We start from the raw sequence: 21045 nt of genomic DNA on the forward strand, positions 1-21045 counted from the left end.
TCTGTCTGTCTGTGTGTGTGTGTGTCTGTATGTAGCCTGAACTTCCTAAACTTCGGCACGCCACTAGTCCCACAGTTTTGCCACCACACACTCGCGCCATATGTCAAATCGACCGGCTTACTCGGGAATCGTGGGCTATTACTTTTCTAAGAGAAAGGTTCTATAGTTTAATTGATATTAATTTATTAGTGAATTAATTTTCCCCATTGACTTATAATGGGAATCGCAAAAACTCACATTCAATTATTTGTCTCTCGCAAACCATAGGGGCTAGAGTTTCAAGACTTGGAGAGGAGGTTCATAATGATTTCAAGGATTAAATAAAAAATAATTGTGTCATTTGGCCGCATGGTGGCGCCATAACACCCCACTTTACGTTTTGGCCTGTAACTCTTGAACCGTAGGTCGGAAAATTAAAAATATTTTTTCCCTGGATTCCTTGGGTCATATATAGGCCACGCCCATTTGCGCCATGATAGATTTTCCGCCATCTTGAATTTTCTCCAAAACACGCCTTTTGCGCCTTTTCCTACATATTTTCTTCAAATGTCACAAAAATCGGTACACATGATCCACACACACACACACACACACACACACACACACACACACACACACACAGCTCCACTTCACACGGGTGTGATTTTTATTTACAACACAAGCTCCTTTCAACATTCAAATGGAATTCCTCTCAATATTATGTCCTGCCTGCCTATCCTGTTTCGCTCAGAAATCCAGAAATACGTCATGATTCATAAGTTAGGTCAGTCTTAAAATGCAGTGCATGAGAGGTGTCCTAGAGTACTGGGTAGGCTATATTTAAGACTGACAACACAGGTGAATTGCTGTCAGATAAAAGAGAAAGAAGTAGAAGAACACTCCAGCAACTGGCACACGCATGCATGCTTGCGTAAACATACCCGTAGTCGCACGCGCACACAAAAACCCACACGTACTGCCTTAGGAATAGGGCCAAAACAATTACAACTCCCCGACACACAACAGGCCGACAAATTAAACCAGTGACTGATGTCTGGGAAGAGACAACACAGAGTACATGTTTCTAATCCACAAGAGGTGTTACTTGAAATGACTAATTAAACAACTGATCTGAGGCCCAGGTTCCTGCTGGCATAAGAAGCCTGGTACATTTTGTTGTGAGTGGTACAGTATGAGCAGTGGTGTAAAGTAACTTTCAATGAAGTACTGTACATAATTACAATTTTTAGGTTTTTGTACTTTCTTACAGTATTTCCAATTTTCAATAGTTTTACTTCGACTCCACTACATCTTGGACCCAAATATTGTACTTTTACTCCACTACATTTATTTGAAAACTTTAGTTACTAGTTACTGTTTGCAGATATAAATTATAATATTACAACAAAAAATACATTTACCACTTTAGCCCTATTTTATACCTAGGCTATTTGAAAATAGCCAATCTACAAGCTCACAACGCGTTGTGGGCTTGTAAATCTGCAATTTTCTGATATTTTGTACTTTTACTTTTGGTACTTTAAGTACATTTTGATGCCAACACTTTCATACTTTTACTCGATTTTGAATTTTGATGTCCGGACTTTTACATTTCAGTATTGATACTTTTACTTAAGTAAACAATTTTAGTACTTTTTCCATCACTGAGTATGAGATAAGATAGCTGTCGAAATCCGAGACACTGAGTCACAGGAACATCACCTAACCACTTATTCCAACTACAGGACATCATGAATAACTAAAAAAAATAATAATAATAAAATAAAGACATACAAAGAATAACAACACAGTCAGGGAAACGCATAAAGGGCCTGCGTGTGTTGATATTGATGTAATATCTTTATGACTCCTACCGTATGAAGAGGTCTCCCTCCTCTCTATTCAACAATAAAACAGCGGTAATAGCGTCTTCGCAACATGGACATATTTCTCCTTATACGACTGTGTCACATCTTCTCCTCCGTCCACAGCGGAGGAGGCCTTGTATATATATCTGCTCCGGGGGAAAGTCACAGTAAGATTAAGGGCTCGGATGACAAGAGAGGGCAGCAGAAGAGATGAATCTCCAGCACTTTTATTGCTGTGGTCAAGACTCTAAAGGTTAGCAAGGAGTCAGTTGTGACACAGGCAGTAAAAAAAAGCCTCTTCTTGAGAGTGGGGGGCGGGGAAAGGTGAGCATCTCTTTCCTGGCCGAGATAAAAAAAGAACTTCCTGTCTGACACAGAGATAGATAGTTCCACCTCTGACTCATGAAAAACTCTTCTTCCCATGGTCCAAGGTCTCGTTTGAGATTTAAGCGCAAAGAGCCAGAAATGTTTGATTTAAGGACAGAGGCGGTCTAGTTTGTATTTCTCTCTGATGGTTCCATATGGGCGACCCAATGGAGTCCACGTTTAATCCCCCCAGTGTGTATGTATAGAGGGAACCCCCCCATGCATGTCACATTCTGGATGAGAACAACTCAGAGATGATGCATGGCCTTGTCAGAGGAAATGCAGATGGGAATGTCTCATCGCCGAACGCAGTGACAGCGACACACATTGGCAGACTGATGGCTTTAGTCAGAGCTGAATCCTATCAGAGGAGATCTGCCATTTCAGCAGCAGGAGGAGGAAGCGATCAAACTTTATATAGATTAAGAGGCAGGTTGGTGTCGGCTTGTCTGTCATCTGTTCTGCTCCGACTGAACAGAGTGTCAAACAGATGGTTCACTCTGATGGCACCTTTCATCTCGGTTAAACCGAGATATCACTCTTTTCCCGGAGAAAGAAATACATATTTTAACATCAAAATGGTAATGTAGCTACTGTTCTGCCTGTATGCCAACACCATTGTTCATGCCATCACCTGGGTGAATACTCAAATTTGATTGGCTGGAGGAGTCTTTTGTCATAACCACGAGGGTTTGACATAACACTTCATCACGGCTCTGAATTCCTGCATTATAAAGTATAAAGATGTAGGAGAGAGAAGGACAGACAGACAGACAGACAGACACATAGAGAGATAAGAGGGAGAGAGAGAGAGAGAGATTGCTCACCTATACAGTAGCAGAGAATGATTGACAGGACAACAGCCACGCCCACAGCGATCAGGGCGGTACACCTCCAGGAGCAGTGTTTAGGGGACTTCTTGAACTTAAATGCCCCCCTGGAGAGGCTGTTTCTGGGCAGGGGTCTTGCCGGGGTGGAGTAAACCGCTCCTGTGGCCATGGTGTAACCTGGAGTTGCCGTGCCGAAGAAAGGTGTCGTTCCTGTTCCGGTTTTAAAGAGAAAATGCCTGGGAAAACAAAAGGATAAAAACACAGCCATGAATTATCATGACTTTTATGACTTTTTATTATCAAGGCATATTCAGGCATATCATTTCAAATAATTTGATGACCAGCAGTGGTTCCTAATGGATACACAAAGAGCCTGCTTTGTTCCCTATGGAGACACAGAGTCCCCTAAAATTATTGGCTTAGGAATGTGACAAAAACAAAATAATATCCATGAATTCAAGTCTCCATGGGCTGAGTAATCGATAGCAAAAGGTCTGCACAAAGTGCACATTTATTGCAGGCATGACTGACTGATGTTTCAGTAAGCGTCAGTCAGCACTGCAATAAATGTGCAGAGTGAGACTTAACCACTGACATGAACTGTAGAGTCCCTGTTATGGGCATGTCATAACCAGGTGGCAAGCATACGCTGCTGGAAATGAAGCCAACGAGGAAGTAATGAAAATGTTACAGTTCTCCCATTTAGACAGGGAACGCATTATTATGCATTATTTTATGCTTTAACTATTAAAAAATAACAGATGTACAAGCTTGTAGATCTGTAGAAAAAAAAAATTTAAACCTATGTTTCTATGTCGGTGGTGCTCAAACCTCTTCATGTCAAGGACCCCCAAAATGAAATGTTTTTGGCCACGGACCCCATCTCAAAATATTTTGTTCCAGGGACCCCCAGAAGCAAACTTTGAGTAACAAATGTTCGCTCTAAATATAATACATATTCAGAGATTTGCACACATTTTCACGACTTTTCAAAATTAGCAGATCTACAAGCTTGCAATGCAGCACTCGGTGCCGTGCTGTGAGCTCGTATATCTGCTATTTTTCAATAGCTAAAGTATAAAATCATTCCAGGCCTTGGGTTAATGGCCTCTATTTCCCCTCCTGATGGTTACAGAATAATTCAAAGGGTATTGGATCGGAATTTACACTGGGTTTTATTACCTTAGTAAACATTTTCATAAATACTTTGTTTCATTTGTTTGTCTGTACTTTAAAGTCTTCTTTCAATTATCATGATGAAGTGTTTCAGTAACTAATTATAAAGTAGGGTATGCTTCCACTGGTTCTACTAAATTAAGCTTGTAGATCAGCTATTTCTGCTGAAGTACACACTCCTGGTGGATCCCAGTCAACCAAGTATAGAGGGTTTAAGACGTTAGGAAGTGCTATTTGAAATGACCAGCAGGTTAAATGTTTTGCTTACATATTGGACATAAAGAGAATTTTACTTTAAATCCCTGAATCTCACAGAAGATCAAACTAATCTGTCCACCACTTTCACATGCCCTACAGCAAGGCATTGAACCCACAATCTGCTCTAGGTGTGCCAACTCTGCCGGCTGCTCCCTCTGGTGCAATGTGGGCATGGATCCATGTCCGTCTCTGAAGGAGAGGACAGCCCAGAAAATGGGGATTTGTGTATATAATATGTCCTTATCATTCTGAAACACTAATATTTGTGCAGATCATTTCCCATTCTCCACTCAGCTGGGTGAGGGTGTTAATATCCTGTCTAATCCTGACATGGGAACCTCATAAAAAACAATCAACTCCCACTTGCCCTTTCGCAGCAAGGGCCGCTGCTAATAGCCCATTATACCTGGGGTAATTAAGAGAGTTTAATCAAATGCAGTGAGGGGCAATCGTCCTATTAACTTTTAAACCCCTGATGAAAACCTCTTAAATAAATGAATTAAGCCCTGTTCCTACTCTTGCCACTACTTACAGATTATCAGACAAAAATGTCTTCAGGTCTAGCAGTACAGGCCAGCACAACCAGATTAGTTGACCATGTTTCACAAACAGTTTCCCTAATCCAGGATTGTTAGTGCTTTCCAAATGCTTATGTGCCCATTTTAAGTATGGAGTTGTTCTTCACAATTAAATGCATAATCTAAAGACTCAGAATACTACAGAATACTACATTCACTTTTCATTTTGTTAATTTTCTTCCAACTCATTCATGTATGAGTTTTAGTTACTGATTAATTAAAGACAAACGGGATGTGACATTGAGAAATAATTTAGGCCTGATAGCTATTGTTATGGTTCAGCTTGTCCTTGTAGCATGCAGGTTACTCTAACTATGGTGTGATTCCTCTTCTCCTTGGCAGAACAACCGTACCACCGTCATGAGTGTTATTGTACTTCTTCCCATGAGATCATGTATGTACATTGAAGCATATCCATCAGCACCTACAATATTGCTTCCGACTCCAAGCTCTTGCCTCAATTACTGATCCAGAATTCCACAACAGTTCTGACAATTTGTCTCCCTTTGACCCAATCTGTAAAAGGTGGACTATGTTGTCAGTCAAAGACTCTAGCTATGTAATAACACACCCAAGAATTACAAAAGAAAAAAGGAAGAAAATAATGATTCCATTATGAGCGCTTCAATGAAGGCTTCACTATCACATGTATGATAGTCTAATATACTGATTTTCTCTAGTCAATTTTACTGATGTTCTCTAGTCTAATATACTGATGTTATGTAGTCTTATCGTTGAGTAATACCAGTAAGACTCCCTAATCGGGAGATAAGCGACCGTCAGGTGACATGTATACACAAAGAGGGCTGTAAGTGGCATTGGTTCCTGAGTGTAGGGGGACGTGTAGACATAGTGTGTACCGATTTGTGTGATTTTAGGGCAAAATCTGTAGGAGCAGTGTCCAAAAATGTGTTTTGCAAGAATCGGCCTCATGGTGGCGCTAGAAGAGGGCCATGTGAGAAATGAGGGGTGGGGTCTCCGCGTTGCCTTGGCGGACGAATAGGTACCGGCCCCGGCTCTCCCGGACGCTCCTAGGCCGAGTTACGGCATTTTATGTGAGCTGCAGTGGAGGGGGTCCTCCACTGGTGCATCCGTTGTGGAGCAGCAGGAGTCGGTGGTCCCCGGGAATTCCCCGTGAGCAGCCCCGTTGGGGTGGTCATTTGGTCATTTTTGCACATTTGGTCATTTTTTACATCTGGGGGTCCCCCAGGGACCTGGGGGTCCCTGGAGCTTACACTTTGTGGTGGTTTTGATAGTAAGTGCGACCTGACGGTCGCAATAATATTCTGTATCACTGTTATGTAGATTAAACACAGTTTTACTTCAACTACTTGAAAGCAAAACTGAAGAGATTATCTTTGACCCTCTGTCACTAGCTTAAGCAATGCACTTGGTCCCGGGTCTGCAAATGTGCACAATATAAAGCAGTAGTTAGGAATCTTTATGTCTTCTGTGACACTTATTTGGCTACAGAGTAGCGTTGTGAAGGGCAGTTGTAAATGTGTACACACAAAATGTATACATACTGTGTATGTTTATGTATAATCTAATACAGTACTTGGCGGAGACCTGTGCTCGGAAGAGCACTGCTTCTAGTTATGTATTATTTTCTTTACATCCTAACTACAGTTTACCATTGCTCCTTCTCCCTGCCTCAGGAGTTTAAATTGCACTAAATGTGTTTTTTTTAACAGTCAATTATGCACTTAGGTTTCTGTTTGTTTGTTTGTTTTGCGTTCCCATACATCCTTGAGGGGCAGGTTGTCTTGGTAACCAGTATTCCAAATAGTGCTGTAAAGTGATAAAGCAACACTTGTTCATTAATTATTTGTGCACCATCTGTGAAGTTGCACAATGGCACTATTAAAGAAATCTTATTTATTTGACTTTTGAATCCATGTTAAGGAAAACTAGAATGGCCTGCTGGCTGTTTGCAGCTAAAATGAAAGGCAGATGCAAAGTAAAGTTAACATAAATGTACAGTAAGTCACTTCTTTCCAAAATGAATATGACAAACTGGGATGATCAAAAGGTGCTGCACACAGAACGACAAACACCTGCATCCCCAATAATAATAATTTTCCCTCAGGGCGGTAATAATGCTTAATGTCTTATTTTGCCAAATTATAACTACACTAGCTACACACTGCAGTGGCACTGAAAATAACAGTGTGGTGTGATGTGTTGTATTGCATTTCATCGGAAAGTGTTGTGTTATATTTTGAAGAACTGCATTGAATTGGGATGTGTTACATTTAATAACTGATTCTTCTCTGTTTTTTATTTTGTTATCTTATTTTTTTTTTTTTGTGTATTTGCACTTAAACAGCAATAACAATACATAATAATTCAGATGTATCTCGTTAAAGGAGCCACTCGATATGGCCCTCGGGTTCCTTGGTCTTCCTTGCACAGCTCCTTATAACAATAACTTAACACGATTATTTTTAATGGCCTATGTAAATGTGCTTTCTAATGTCTTAAATGCAAGTTGTGTTTGTGTTGTACTGAACTGTTGTATTGCTATTGCTATGTGCATGTGTATTTGCAATGCCATTATGTGGGAAAACAATCTGCGTAATAAATCAACCAAATATCTGTCAAAACAACGGCCGTTCCATAGCTAACATTCATTTAACTATTATATTTATAAAATGTATTAAAACATAAAGTTAAAGTGTCGAAAGTGCTTTCTATCTGGGCCAGAAACAAGATCCAGATCTGCATTGGCTCCCATTCATATACAAACCCCCTTTTCTCTGTTTCCAGATCTTGTCACATGGCCTGTGAGTTTATAGCATGCTAACGATGGGTCCCGCTAGCATAAATCCTTTTGTGATCGTCCTTGTTTGGCATCGTGAATGCAGATTTAGCGATCGTGCACACGCCTCGTGCAAAAAGCGGCGAACACATGAAAAGGTAAGAAAATCATAAAATAACTCTTCCAGTAACAAAAAACTATAAGCTAGAAGCTAGACGCCTAATAGCTATACGCTTGTCTTAGAGTATATTATCTTCTCTTCAAAAATGTAGCTAGGTGTAGGGGCCACATCCGACATCCTTGTTCCCTGAATATGGCTTCCTTAATCCCTAGAGCTGTTGGGGACGGTATGTCACCTGGGAGCAAGCTCTGCCTCAGGAGCTACACTTATGGGAAAAGAAATACCTTCTGCCACCCTGAGCGAGCAAGCACATGCATAGATGTGGAGTTTGGGGACTTGGCCTGTTGAGCCGAGTGGACTGAGAATTCCATTTATGTAGGAACACATGCACATATAGAGAAAAGACATTTCACACAGTATTCATGTTTCTTCACAAATTATGTTTCACCAGCATATATGTTGAAAAGTCTGAAGTGAATTGAAGTGAAGTGAAGCCTATGGGTCAAAATCCACACGAAAGTGCCACGTCAAAGTCTGGTCCAAAGTCTCTAGGGCTGTGCAGCGAGAACTGTGGTTGGTCTGCTTGGGGTCATGATGCACTGCATCTCATCTCCAAAGTCTCTCTATTGTCTGAACCTCTTCTGATGTAATCTGCCTCTCAATAATGCAAAGCCATTCCCAGTGCAAACATTCTCTTGGCGATCCTGCTACCATAACACAAAGTGAATTTGAGAGAATGTAAACATCACTTGTGGATTTCGTAGAATGATAGTACTGTTATGAGTTATATGAGTGAAGCCTCCTACACCAATGGTGTAGCCATGATGACAACTTGAGAGCAGAGGCATGAATCAGCCATAAACTGGTGTGTTGTGTTGAGTTGCGTACATCATTTATTTTACGTTTTTTTATTATTATTACAAGAGTTTCAGTGTGTTTAACCTGAAGACAGCTGCAAAGCTGGTTGATACTTTAGATAGACAGCCAAATACATTATCAAAAATAATCTCCTGCTAATTGCAGGAGATTTTATGACGTCAGAATTAGGAGATATTATAATAATATATACATCATACCATTTATATTATTATTACCAGCTTGCAAAGATGGTCAATAGATAGACAGCCGATTTTTTTACGTAAAAATTATGAGATGTTATTGCGACCGAAGGTCGCTGTATACCATGAGAAATGTCGTAGCTTGTCCTTCTGTAACGGAAGTGATGTCAGGTTACATCACCTCATCAAAGATCAAACCCTGGATATCCCTACTGTCACTGTGACATCACTACCTGTTCCACTTTCTAATGTCATCAATCCCAGGCCCTAAGTGGTAATAATACTATACTAGATCCTTTATAAACTGGATAAATACTGTACACGTACTGTATGCAGCCTTGTATATGATATGCCTTGATATTATGATGTCACCCTTTGCCCCTCTCTGATTGGCTACGGCCTTGTATGCCCGTAGCTCGTGACTGACTAGGGGCATAAACACAGACAGACAGATAAATATTTGGCTAATTTATATAGATAGATTATATCTTCTTATTTATTTTTGGTTTTGTTCTCAGCTTGTTTGTTGCGATGACCCGTCAGTTTCCCCCAGGGATCAATAAAGGTTATCTTATCTTATTTTACCGGTACATTTCATGTTTCCAGCCTGCTAGGCTATGTTGGGATAAAAAGTGTCCTCTGATCAATTTCCTGACTACAAGAACAAATGTCAGGGTTTGGATCGTCTGAGTCAGATTTGGACTCTGGGCTGTGATTGACATAGGCAGTCCAGGGAATGCATTTAAAGGTTACAACACGTCACTGTCAGAATCACAATGAATACGCAGCCTCCATCTACAGTGGAGCCAAAGGAAAAGTACATCTGGTACCTCTTTAAATGACAGGCCATTAAAGTGATATTGAACTTTGGTAGAACGTTGTACTGCTGTACATGGACATGATCTAAGTACACATTTGTCGATCAGGTTTATCTGATGCTTTCTGTGCTCTGTGAGTGAAGAACTAGAGGTAGGGATTCAATTCAAGATGTTGTATACTGAACCAGGTCTCAAAATAACACTTTGATTGATGTCTGCCTTGTTTGTAATGTAAAGTTGTGTGATGTTTGTCCTGTCTGTGTCAATTAAGAATAAAAGAAAAAAATGGTGTCACTAGAGAACTTCCGTCATAGGTAGTAACATGATTTCAGCCATTTAACTCATTTGTAGCCGATCCCGAGTATACTCGCGAAATATACTCGAGTATTTATAGTGCCGATCCCGAGTATACGCGCGATATTTACTGTATACAGTAAAGCTGGCAAGGGCTACGTACCGTCCATTGGAAAGTGCTGGCACGGGTGGACTCGCCGATTCATCATCATCGCGCATCCACGTGCACACAATAGTGATCCCTTAACATGGAAGCCAACGGTCTTTCTCATTTTTGATGTCCATTTTCTCCAAACATCACTTTTGATGCCAAGGATGGCATTGGATTCTCGCTAAAATAGTACAAGCTGAAAGGCATCAATCCGCCATTACTGTTTACGCTTTGGACGACAACACTTCCGGGTAAATTTCAAAAGGTTGTGAAGTAGGAATTGTGAGCGTGATCTACTTCCGGCCATCAAAATAAGAGACTGGCCGCGGACGGAGCAGGCAGCCGGCAGCTTGGATTTTTAACCCGTTCATGTCTGGAGCACTAAATGGGTTAACGTTCCTCATACTAAGCACCAGGACTAAATGTTTTAAATACTTGCAGAAACCAGTAATTTGCGCTTGTTGATGTGCTAACAGTGTGATTTTGAGACCTGTTTCACTGTATAATGTATATCATGCCCAGGTTCACTTAACAACTAGGTTCTACCAAAGTTAAATTATTTTACAGTAACTATTACACAACATAATACTATATGCACAGAAACAAATGTAATAACCTATTAAATCTGTTATAATGACAGGTAATTAATGAGTAATATACCAGTTTTTTATTGGCAATGAGAGGCAGATAACAATGATTAACAGTGATTATTATAGTGCAATACTTATTACATCTATCTCCACCAACAATGTAGTGTTTTCATGCCCGTCTTTCTCTGGATAAGATATTAAGCATTCATCCTGCATCAGCAGCGTATCATATATTATTAAGTAAGGCATTCATATTAATTTACTTCGGCATATGATGCAATCCACTATCCACAATAAGCACAGGACGACTGCACAACTAGAAATGAGCTCTCAACAAAGCGTAAATCTCCACCAGGAGGCAAGCCCTAATAATACTGTAGTGATTTATGCAGTTATATTTCTACACAGAGCCATGAATGAGTAGCATGGCATGAGATACCTGTACATCATTTCCAGGACTTCCTGATGGCATCACCCGAAACATTTCATGTTTTCAAATGCAGCATTGCTCGTTCAGCAACTCTACAAGTCTGTTAGTTCAAGACCGCACTATACTGGGCTTTATTAGTTTTGGCTTTGCTGAGGGCAGTCAACACTCCAATTTTTGTTAAAGACTAACATATGATGGACAGCTCTGAATTAGTTGTGTCGGAACTATTATTTTCTTTTGTTTGTACACTTTGCTGCCATTAAATGTATATTTTGGTGTTGATTTAATGTTGGCTTGTATACTGTAGGGCGAGCTTGCATGTCTGCAATTGGCCGATACATCCAATAAGCCGAAGGGACATTGTAACTGGTTGGCCTTGTAGTAGGATGCGTATCCTGTTGCCTGGAGGGGTGATTATGATTGAAATAAAACTTGGCCTGCTGTTAATGTGCACAAGAAATACAATGCTAATTGGCCTAGTATGCATGATTAGCTGTTCACAGACACACACACACACACACACGCACGCACGCAGGCTCGCACGTGTACACACACACACACACACACACACACACACACACACACACACACACACACACACACACACACACACACAGGCACGCACACATGTGCACACTCACACACACGGGGACTGCCCATAATTCCGAAGGTTCATTAGTCAGAATTTAGTTAGGGTTACTGAGGTTAGGGTTAAGGTTAGGGTTAGAGTTGGGCATAGTATTCTTAACAAATTCTGACTAATGAACCTTTGGAACAATGAATCCTCTGAACAATGCCATGGCACCGCACACACGCAGTACACAGAGGTACTGTAGCTATAGTATTATACTGTAGTATGTAGTCTTACTAGTAAATAACTAGTCTAGTATAGCACAGTGGTTTTCAACCAGTGGTCCTTGATGCGGTTCCAGGTGATCTCCAGCTAAATGATTGGTAACCAAATGAACCCTTATAGATTTTTAACCCTTGAGAGTGTAAAATTATTATTAAACAACATCGCTTAATTTACATGAAGTCTACACAGTTAGAGATTGTAGAAGAATTGCTATTTTGGCCAACGTTTACCAGTTATCTCTCCTATGGTACACCAACATCAATACAGCTTGGAATTGTGGACAAAATCCTATTCCAAAGATAACAGAATATTCAACGTTTTTTTGGGGTCTGAGAGGCTAAATCTCATCAAATGGAGGTCTGTGGCTCAAATGCCGAATAAATAATGGACCTTGATATGAAAAGGGTTGAAAACCGCCAGTATAGCACAAGTGCCAGAGTAATACAGGAGTGGTTCAGCAATCATGTAACAAAAGTGCTAGTGGTACAGTCATACAGTCAGTGGCCATCTCCGTTTGGACAGACTAATCTCCGCTTGGAGCTGGAGACAGAACAGACTCTATCTGGAGCAGTCAGAGCTGCAGCAAATGCTGTAATATGCAGCCGAGAAGGAATTGAGGTCACAACTTGCACAGTGCCTGAGACAGCGCGCGTGCACGCACACGCACACGCACACTCACACACACACACACACACACACACACACACACACACACACACACACACACACACACACACACACACACAGGTGGATGGGCAGATAGAAAAAGCAAGACAAAGGCAGGCAGGTGACCAGAAAGACGGTAATACCAGGAGTTCACAGGCAGGTGATCATGCAAGCAGGGAGACAGACAAATCGACTGGAAAGTTGCTTTCAGTCGAGCGCAAAATGTCTGTCTGGAGTCATGCCCTAATAATAACTGTAACAAATAGTTAGATTAGATCAGTGGTTCTTAAAGTGAGGTCCGGGGACCCCCCAAGCTAAATTTAAAACAGAACTTTGTGCCGAGCTGCGAGCTTGTACAGTACTGTACATCTGCTATTTTGGAAAATTCTCTTTTGGGTCTTCAGATGGGGACCATATGGCCTAATATATATATATATATATATATATATATATATATATATATATATCAATGTGGGGGTACTTTGCACGATTTTCTTTTAGAACCACCATGGAAAAGTAGTGCATGTGATTACCAGTTGTATCTCACATTTGCTGTAGAAGTTACACAACACAAAGCAGAGGTCAAAACAGACATAGCGATAGTTCAAATCTTCACCAATTAGAACAAAAATCTACTTCACAAGAACAATGTTAGTCTAAGCAAGAGATTTCTAAAAAAAAAATCTTGCAAAGATTATCAACTATAATGCAACATTCACAAGTTGACATACATGTAATAGTGGAAGGAGGCAGAACAGGGCTTGACAAGACTGAACACTGGACTGGGAACAGGATAGGACTCCGGAGCACAGAGCTGGATGGGACAGATAGGCAGGACTGCTGGATGGGGCTAGATAGGGGTGTAACACTGGACTGGACTGGGCAGAACAGGACGTGACAGGGCAAACATACAAGCAGACAGTCAAAGAGAGACGGGCAGATCACTGACAAGCTGGCAAACTGGCAGACCAGAATCAGACAGACTGATGTGCAGACTGGCAGACAGACTGGTAGAACAACAGGCAGGCAGACAAGCAGGCAGGGTGGCCAACAGACTAGGTGGGCTATCTGAACCCCTCCACAATGACAATGCCCTCCAAAGGAGTAGGTTTGATAGAGGAATAAGCAGGGAGGTAGCTGGCAGAGAGACCAGGGACTAGTTGACTGGGAAAAACAAATGACAAAGGATAGGGAGGCTTGACTTATAGGACTCATGGGAACGGGACTGATAGCTGAGAGCTGGATGGACAGGGCCCCAGAGGCAACTCGATTGAGGGGAACCTCAAAAAATGTGACTGGCTTGACTTCTAGATGGCTGGGAGGCCGCTTGTTCTCTGACACATGTATGTGTGAGCCAAGGGGCCTGGGAACTGAGGAGTAGTGCTGCCACTAGGGGGGACTAGGCAGTTTGGGTTCTGGGGTGCTGGACAGTACTTACGGTATAAACAACAGACAATCGGACACATACTAAAAATCACACCTGGTGTGAAGTGAGCAGTGCTATTTATGAGTTAATTTCGTCAAACGTCCCGCGAGCCAATCATAGCGTGTCCTGCGAAGCTTGGCCAATGGGACCCTGGGCGTACAACAAACTTTGAGTCGTTTGTGCCAAGATGTAGGCCATATCTAGGCCAGATGTAGGCCACGCTTCAGTTTACTTTAGGGCCCAGATATTTTTTTACTTGTTTTTCCCACCAGTTTGGGAACCGGACAAAGCCACATGTTGGAGCTCAACAATGGCTTGTATACACATAAAATAACTGGCCAGTGAGGACACAGGTGAACACAATGGACAATCAATACAGGTGTGACACATGACGTAAATGAGAGGGCAGATCATGAGGGGAGAGACATCTCCTAGACAGGAAGAAGTAGCACAACCGTGACCCTTAATACAGAACGGAATGACACTGACTACGATAATGTGTGCACTAGCAGAGTACTTCAACTGCTTGAGATCATTACATTATGTGATAATCTATTATTACCATACAATAATTATAATTATATGGCCAATAGAATGGTGGTTGATATTCATACAAGTTCCCAGATGCTGCTTGATCTCTGTTCATTGCCCTGAAATGGAAAATCCAATAATTACCTAATGGGAAATTGAAAGATTTTAATATGCACATAATTAACAGAACATTTTTCCAACCCTCCCTGTCTCTGCCTCCCGATAACCATTTGGCACTGGGTGGGTTTTGAAGGCCAGCGTACAGAAAAAAAAAACAGAACTGCCTGCATTTAATGTATAATGTATGTTTTGTAGCCACATGTATGAATGAATGAATGAATGATTTTGTGTGGTGATAAAAGAAGAGCACATCAGCACTTCCACAACATACCGCAGACAAAATATCATCAAGGATAAAAACACAATAAAGCCCCAAGGCTTATTCCCATTGTGGTCCTCAGAACAGTCACAACATAACAGAGACAAGCACATATCAATTCAAAGGAGCTTTATTGGCATGACAAAACATTATGTTTACATTGCCAAAGCAAGAGTCATAATAATAAAAACTGTTGAAAAGGGGGAACATATATACAGTACAGTTGGTGGGATACCACATTGTGTAAACAGAGCTATATCACATTTTGTCGTTATGTACATGTTATATATAAAGGGTATAAAGCTTTTCGAAACAAATAGCAGCATTTTCTTCTCTAAATGATTTTAAATAGTATACAAAAAAAGCCTCAGATGTGTGAGTGGTTGGTTGGGTTGGTTTAAAGTATACAGTATGTGCAGTAAGTCTGGAGGTCACTCAATGGTGGTTGTATTCCATTCGCTAGTCTTCGTTTATCGCAGCACTTCACAAATCTTGCAGCTGTGTTCGCACTTTGTTCTATTTCTCCCAGTAGGAGTTTTTTGTCGTTGTTCATGTTTTTTAACTCAGAAATGCACATATCACAAACTATGACAGAAGCATGTGTGAAAACCTCCACGTTGTCACACTATACATCTTTTAAAAAAAAAGAAAGAAAAAATCACCAGCACTTACTTTTAGGATCTCTTGAAAAGCTCCAGCAGTAGATCAAACACGGTGGACGTTTTCGACACACAACCTTCCTCAGAGCGAAGGCCGCTTGAAACGTCCGTCACGTTTGATCTGCTGCACAGGCTTTTCAAAAAGGACCATGTGTGAATACTAGCGATCTTTTTAAAGATAATTTTTCTGCCAGAACCATGCACCCGATAAACGCGAACCGTGAACTATTCCAAGTGACGAGTGCTTGCGTCGTCTGTTTCAGTCATTATAGTATACATCATCAACCACCAAGAGGCACAAAGACTGATCCTGCTAGAGCCAGTGATTAAAGGGAATGTGATAGTGCTGTCTGATGGCGCGAAGTGATTAAATGATGACATGATTAATAGATGGAGGTGAAGAGGACACATCCCTCATTCAGACGCACACATTATTCTACATCTAGAGCTACATGTGTGTGTGGTGTGCGTGCGTTAGCATGAGAAAGAGAGGGGTGGGGGTGGTGTGAGTGTGGCAGAAAGAGGAAAAGGGCCGATGCATACTCCACTTTTAGAGCCGAATTTATTTCGGTTCGGTTCAGGGAGTCACAAAGTCTCTGTGGCACCGAAAAGCAGAGTTAGACAGAGCCTAACCAAAATAAATTCATCTCTAAAAGTGGAATATGAATCGGCCATAAGACAGAAGAACATTTTGTAGAAAAAATGACTGAAAAGGGGAGAGGAGACAAAAAGAGAAAATGAAAGGAGAAAGAAAGACAAGGGACAAGAGAAAGACATTTTGGCTGGAGGACAGAAGACTGAACATTGTAATGCCTGACGCCTTCGTTGTGAGCTTGTAGATCTGCTCTTTTCAGTGTGCGACATCAACAGGGAACAACGTATAAATCAGGCGTTAGTGTGTGGGAGGATCTGGTTTTGCGGACTCGGCTGCGGGGATCATGTCTGAAACTATGAGAAGCAGCGTCCTTTGAATAATGTAATCCTCCTCTTAGCCTGACACGCCGTGCTAGGCCAGCGTTAGCGTTTCAAGGTGAGTGCAGGAATAATCAGGAGGAGCCTTTTAATCTGCCTGGCCGACAGCGAGGGCTACAGATGTTCAGGGGAGTCTAGGTGACTTTTCCTATTTCACTCGATCCCTCGTTCTCTCTCTCTCCCCCTCTCGCCATCGCCACCTGCCCTCTATTCAGGGGGGCATGCTGGCAGGTGCTGTCCCAGTGTTGCTCGTGCGCGCGTGTGTGCGTGCACACGCGTGTGCGTCGTGGTGGCAAGCTCAGGTTATTATCAGAGAGACACAGAAAAAGTGTTTTTGCCTGAAGGCAATCTGAGCTCTGAACAATGACCCACCAGCCAGGTACACCGTCTTTAACATGTAAATGCAAATGCACCTGCTCACCAAGACAGCGCTACAATATTTTTGGACAAGCTGTTTGCACAACCTCCTAATAAAATTATAATTCACCACATAGTAACATTTTCCCCCACTGGCATCAATACAGGTGGTAAGAAGTAATAAAGCCTTGCCGAGCCAGGAGGCCCGTAGGGCCTCATGTTTCTGTTTCATGAGGCAGCTTGATGTACAAGTACACCCCCTGGACATGAGGCTAGTATGTCGCAGGGCAGGGACTTACCCCCAAACCAACCCTTGATGCTGAGTGCCAAGCAGGGAGGCACTGGGTCCCATTTTTCAGAGTCTTTTGTATGACCCGGCCGGGGATCGAACCCGACCTCCCAGTCTCAGGGCAGACACTCTAACCAGTAACCACAAGGTCACTGGGCTGGCATCAATATAAGTAGGTATCAATATACTGTAGGTCGGTCGGTCTATAAATGTATCTATAATAATGCTATTTGCACTATGTACTATATATACTGTACTTGGATGCGAACTTATTCATGTTTCTGCTGCATGCATGAATATTCAGTATTTGCCCGGTCACCATTTTCATTCTGTATATTCTGCAGGCAATATTCTCGTATTGTTTTGCTGCACCGTATAGATATAGTCTATACCTGAATACCTGAACATGCAATTGTAAATGCTGTATAGGCCTATCTTCGATTGCTTATTTATTTATACATTTCTTTCTCTCATTCTATATTCTGTACTCAGTAACCCAAAGCAATTCTAAATTATTTTAATTCATTATTATTATTTATTAAATTCTATATTATCCAAGACTATGGTGATACACTACACAAACGTTTGTGTATATACTGATGCTGTTTTGGCTTTATTAGGATTATTGTGTTTACCTACAACTGTATTAATTGTATTAGTCATTACTAGTAGTAGCCTACCTTAAGTGTATTATACATTTTTCATGAGCTTTCTTGTATTACATCTTGAATTGTATATGTTGGACATTGTTGCACAGTAATAGCAGACTGCTGGAGATTGCAGCAACGTTTCACTGCAGTGACTGCACATGTATGAGTGCATGCGAATGTGACAATGTGACAAATAAAGTCTTTGCATCCTGAATCTTGTTTGTTTTGTTTGTGCATAAGATTAGAGTGACAGCATTTGATTGGGGTGAGGGTGTGATGCGCTGAGCGCTTGTGCGTATAGATTGAAGATTTGGATTGCGAGAAAGGTACGTGTTCATGAATGACAAACAGGGGTAGGAAATCAACACAGAAAGCCATTTGCCAACGAAACGCTGGTAGTTTCCAGCCACCAAGCCTAAGTCGGACTGCTCACAGGTAACCAACCATTATTAGGAAATCTGATTGCGCAGTAAAACTGGCCGAGTGGCTTTGGGCAATGTTTTACTTTCTCCAGCAACAGAGGCTGGAGAGACCAAAGATAAAAAAGTGCGTCATCCCATCCAGAACCTTGTATTAGAGTGTTCTGCCAATGCGGGGTCAGAAACAACGTCACTCATGTCGTTCATGTACCGGTAACTCGAAATGTCACTTTTCCCTCATAGACTCCAATGCCTTCTGTAAACTTCCGGTTCACGCTTTTATTTGTCACTATCCGCCAATAGATGTGTATGTAGAAGACCTGGCCCCATGAAGTGAACGGAGTTGGAGTGACTCTCCAATAGAGGGCTCTGATCCCATATATATATCAGTGGTTCTCAACCTGTGGGTCGGGACCCCCAGGGGGGTCCTCAAATTATTTTCAGGGGGTCCCCAGATGATTAACTTAAAGTGCAACATTGTTTTCTCTCTCAACAATAAACAAACCAACATAAAGTTTAAGTGTATAGCGGGTATCTGCACATTTTATTAAGTGACAATTTAAGGACTTTTTAATACCTCTAAAATGACAAATTAAACATTGGCCAAATTGTCAAATATTAGAGGCAAAATTTTTGAAAATAGCAGATCTACATGCTCACAACACCTCCCAACCTCGTTGTGAGCATGTAGATCTGCTATTTTCACAATAGAACCGTATACAAAATGTAATGTCTCAGCTCGTCAGGGTGGGGGGGTGGGGGGGTCCCCAGTTAAAATCTGATTATTTTGGGGGTCACGGCCTGAAAAGGTTGAGAACCACTGATCTATATAACCTGCAGACCCATGACCTATCAGCATTACTGTTCCACTTCTAAATGGTTGGTCTGTTGGTGGAGCAGCGCAACGCGGGAAACATCATTGCATTTAGCCACAAACACTCCCCTGACACCAGCATCCGATGAGGATTGACAGTATGTTTAGAGCGCTGCGGTGCGCCCGCGCACCCTTCACAAAGACTAATTTTTAAATGTCACAACATCTCAGAGAATCTGAGGGAGAAAATGCCAAAGAGGATTGCAAGACATACATATGGAACAGCGGCCGCACACCTTCGCCACGACCACCATATGGTGCCATAGCAAATCAATTTCACGCAAAGAATCAGCTTTAAGTAAAGGACAGCTGTAGCAACAGAATAAGTACCTGCCGAATGCATGGAGCTATTTGATATGCAACAGTCATCACATGATAATGGAATTCAATAGCTCATCGATATACAGCTACTGCCACTATTGCAATGGAGACCGCTTAGGTAGTGAACATGTGCGGTTCATTAAAAGCACTCTAAAAGCACTTAAAGATTTAAGATGTGAATGTTTTCTTGGTGCAAGAGTGAATTTTACAAGAATAGCGGCATGCAATAACAGCTCTCTAGTCTATTGTTGTCTAATTGAGGTCTTTACAATTACAGTGCTGGAGTGGTCTTGGCACAAAATATAACAAAAAGCTCAAGAAGAAAAGAATATCTCAGGTGGAGAAATTGCTATTAGTCACTTAGGAAATGACTATAATCTAGAACAGGCGGGGTCTGCCAAAATTGTGCTAATTTGTGTAAAAGTTGCAATTTGCTTTGAGAACAATTTAATTGTGTATAATTCATTTGAACGGGTGTATAAGGTTTTGTCTTGTTTTGTTGGACTTTAGCTGCAAGAAGAAAACTTCAGTAAACTTGATAAAAACATTCCCTTTGTCACCGTTTGTCATATGAGCAGTTTATGAGGTGACTGAAACTTTCTTATTGCTTTGAGAGGGTGTTTATGCTAATAAGAGAACAACTAGCGCTCACAGTTAAACGCACGCACGCACACACGCACGCACGCACACGCACACGCACACACACACACACACACACACACACACACACACACACACACACACACACACACACGGTGTGGAGAGAAACGTCTTTGTCCCTGTTGTCTCTCAACTTGAAAATACTTGAAATAATGTCCTTTCTTTCGTGGTGAGAATGCACAGCTCTGCTCTGTTGTATCAATGACTGAGTAAACAATCTACAATCTTTTTATACAAGTTAAAAAAGGACCCCAATTGAAACAAGCCCAAAAGCTTTTTTGAGATATCCTTTTAGTTGACCTTGTTGTACCACTGAACTGTATTGTCATGAAGCTGTACCTTTTCCACTGCAAACTTCTAATAAAGTCTTCAATCAATCAAACACGCTAATGCTATTTGCAATGCAAACTCTAAGTCTGCACACTGGTTTGTAGCATGGACGCGTGACGTAACAGAGTATATCCCATAGGCTGGGGGACCGTTACAACAGACCCACGGTGATGGGTCCGGTCCGTTCATGCGCAGTAACGGCAAAAACTGCAGCTGTATAGTTAAAAAAAGCTAACAAACAGCTTGAATTTGGGAAAGGTGAAAAACAGGCTTCCTCGTGGTCCACACATAATGCTAATGGCCGATGCCCGTGTGCAAGTTCAGATCAATTGCTCAAGCCAGTGAGGAGAAAAATGTGGAACAGAGAGTGTGAGTGAC

General features: G+C 41.5%; 1 protein-coding gene across 1 annotated transcript in view; it reads right to left on the bottom strand.

Moving 5' to 3' along the window:
• The window catches only part of LOC308301539 (teneurin-3), a gene marked incomplete at its 3' end in the record, with an annotated part of 266579 nt that overhangs the window by 149972 nt on the left and 95562 nt on the right, over positions 1 to 21045 (bottom strand). The window contains exon 4 of the mRNA XM_080745556.1: positions 3041 to 3279. Within this exon, the coding sequence (XP_080601682.1) occupies positions 3041 to 3279 (239 nt within the window). The remainder of the gene's footprint in view (positions 1 to 3040; positions 3280 to 21045) is intronic.

Source organism: Nannobrachium achirus (assembly GCF_963921795.1).
Source record: "Nannobrachium achirus genome assembly, chromosome: 17".
NCBI lineage: Eukaryota > Metazoa > Chordata > Actinopteri > Myctophiformes > Myctophidae > Nannobrachium > Nannobrachium achirus.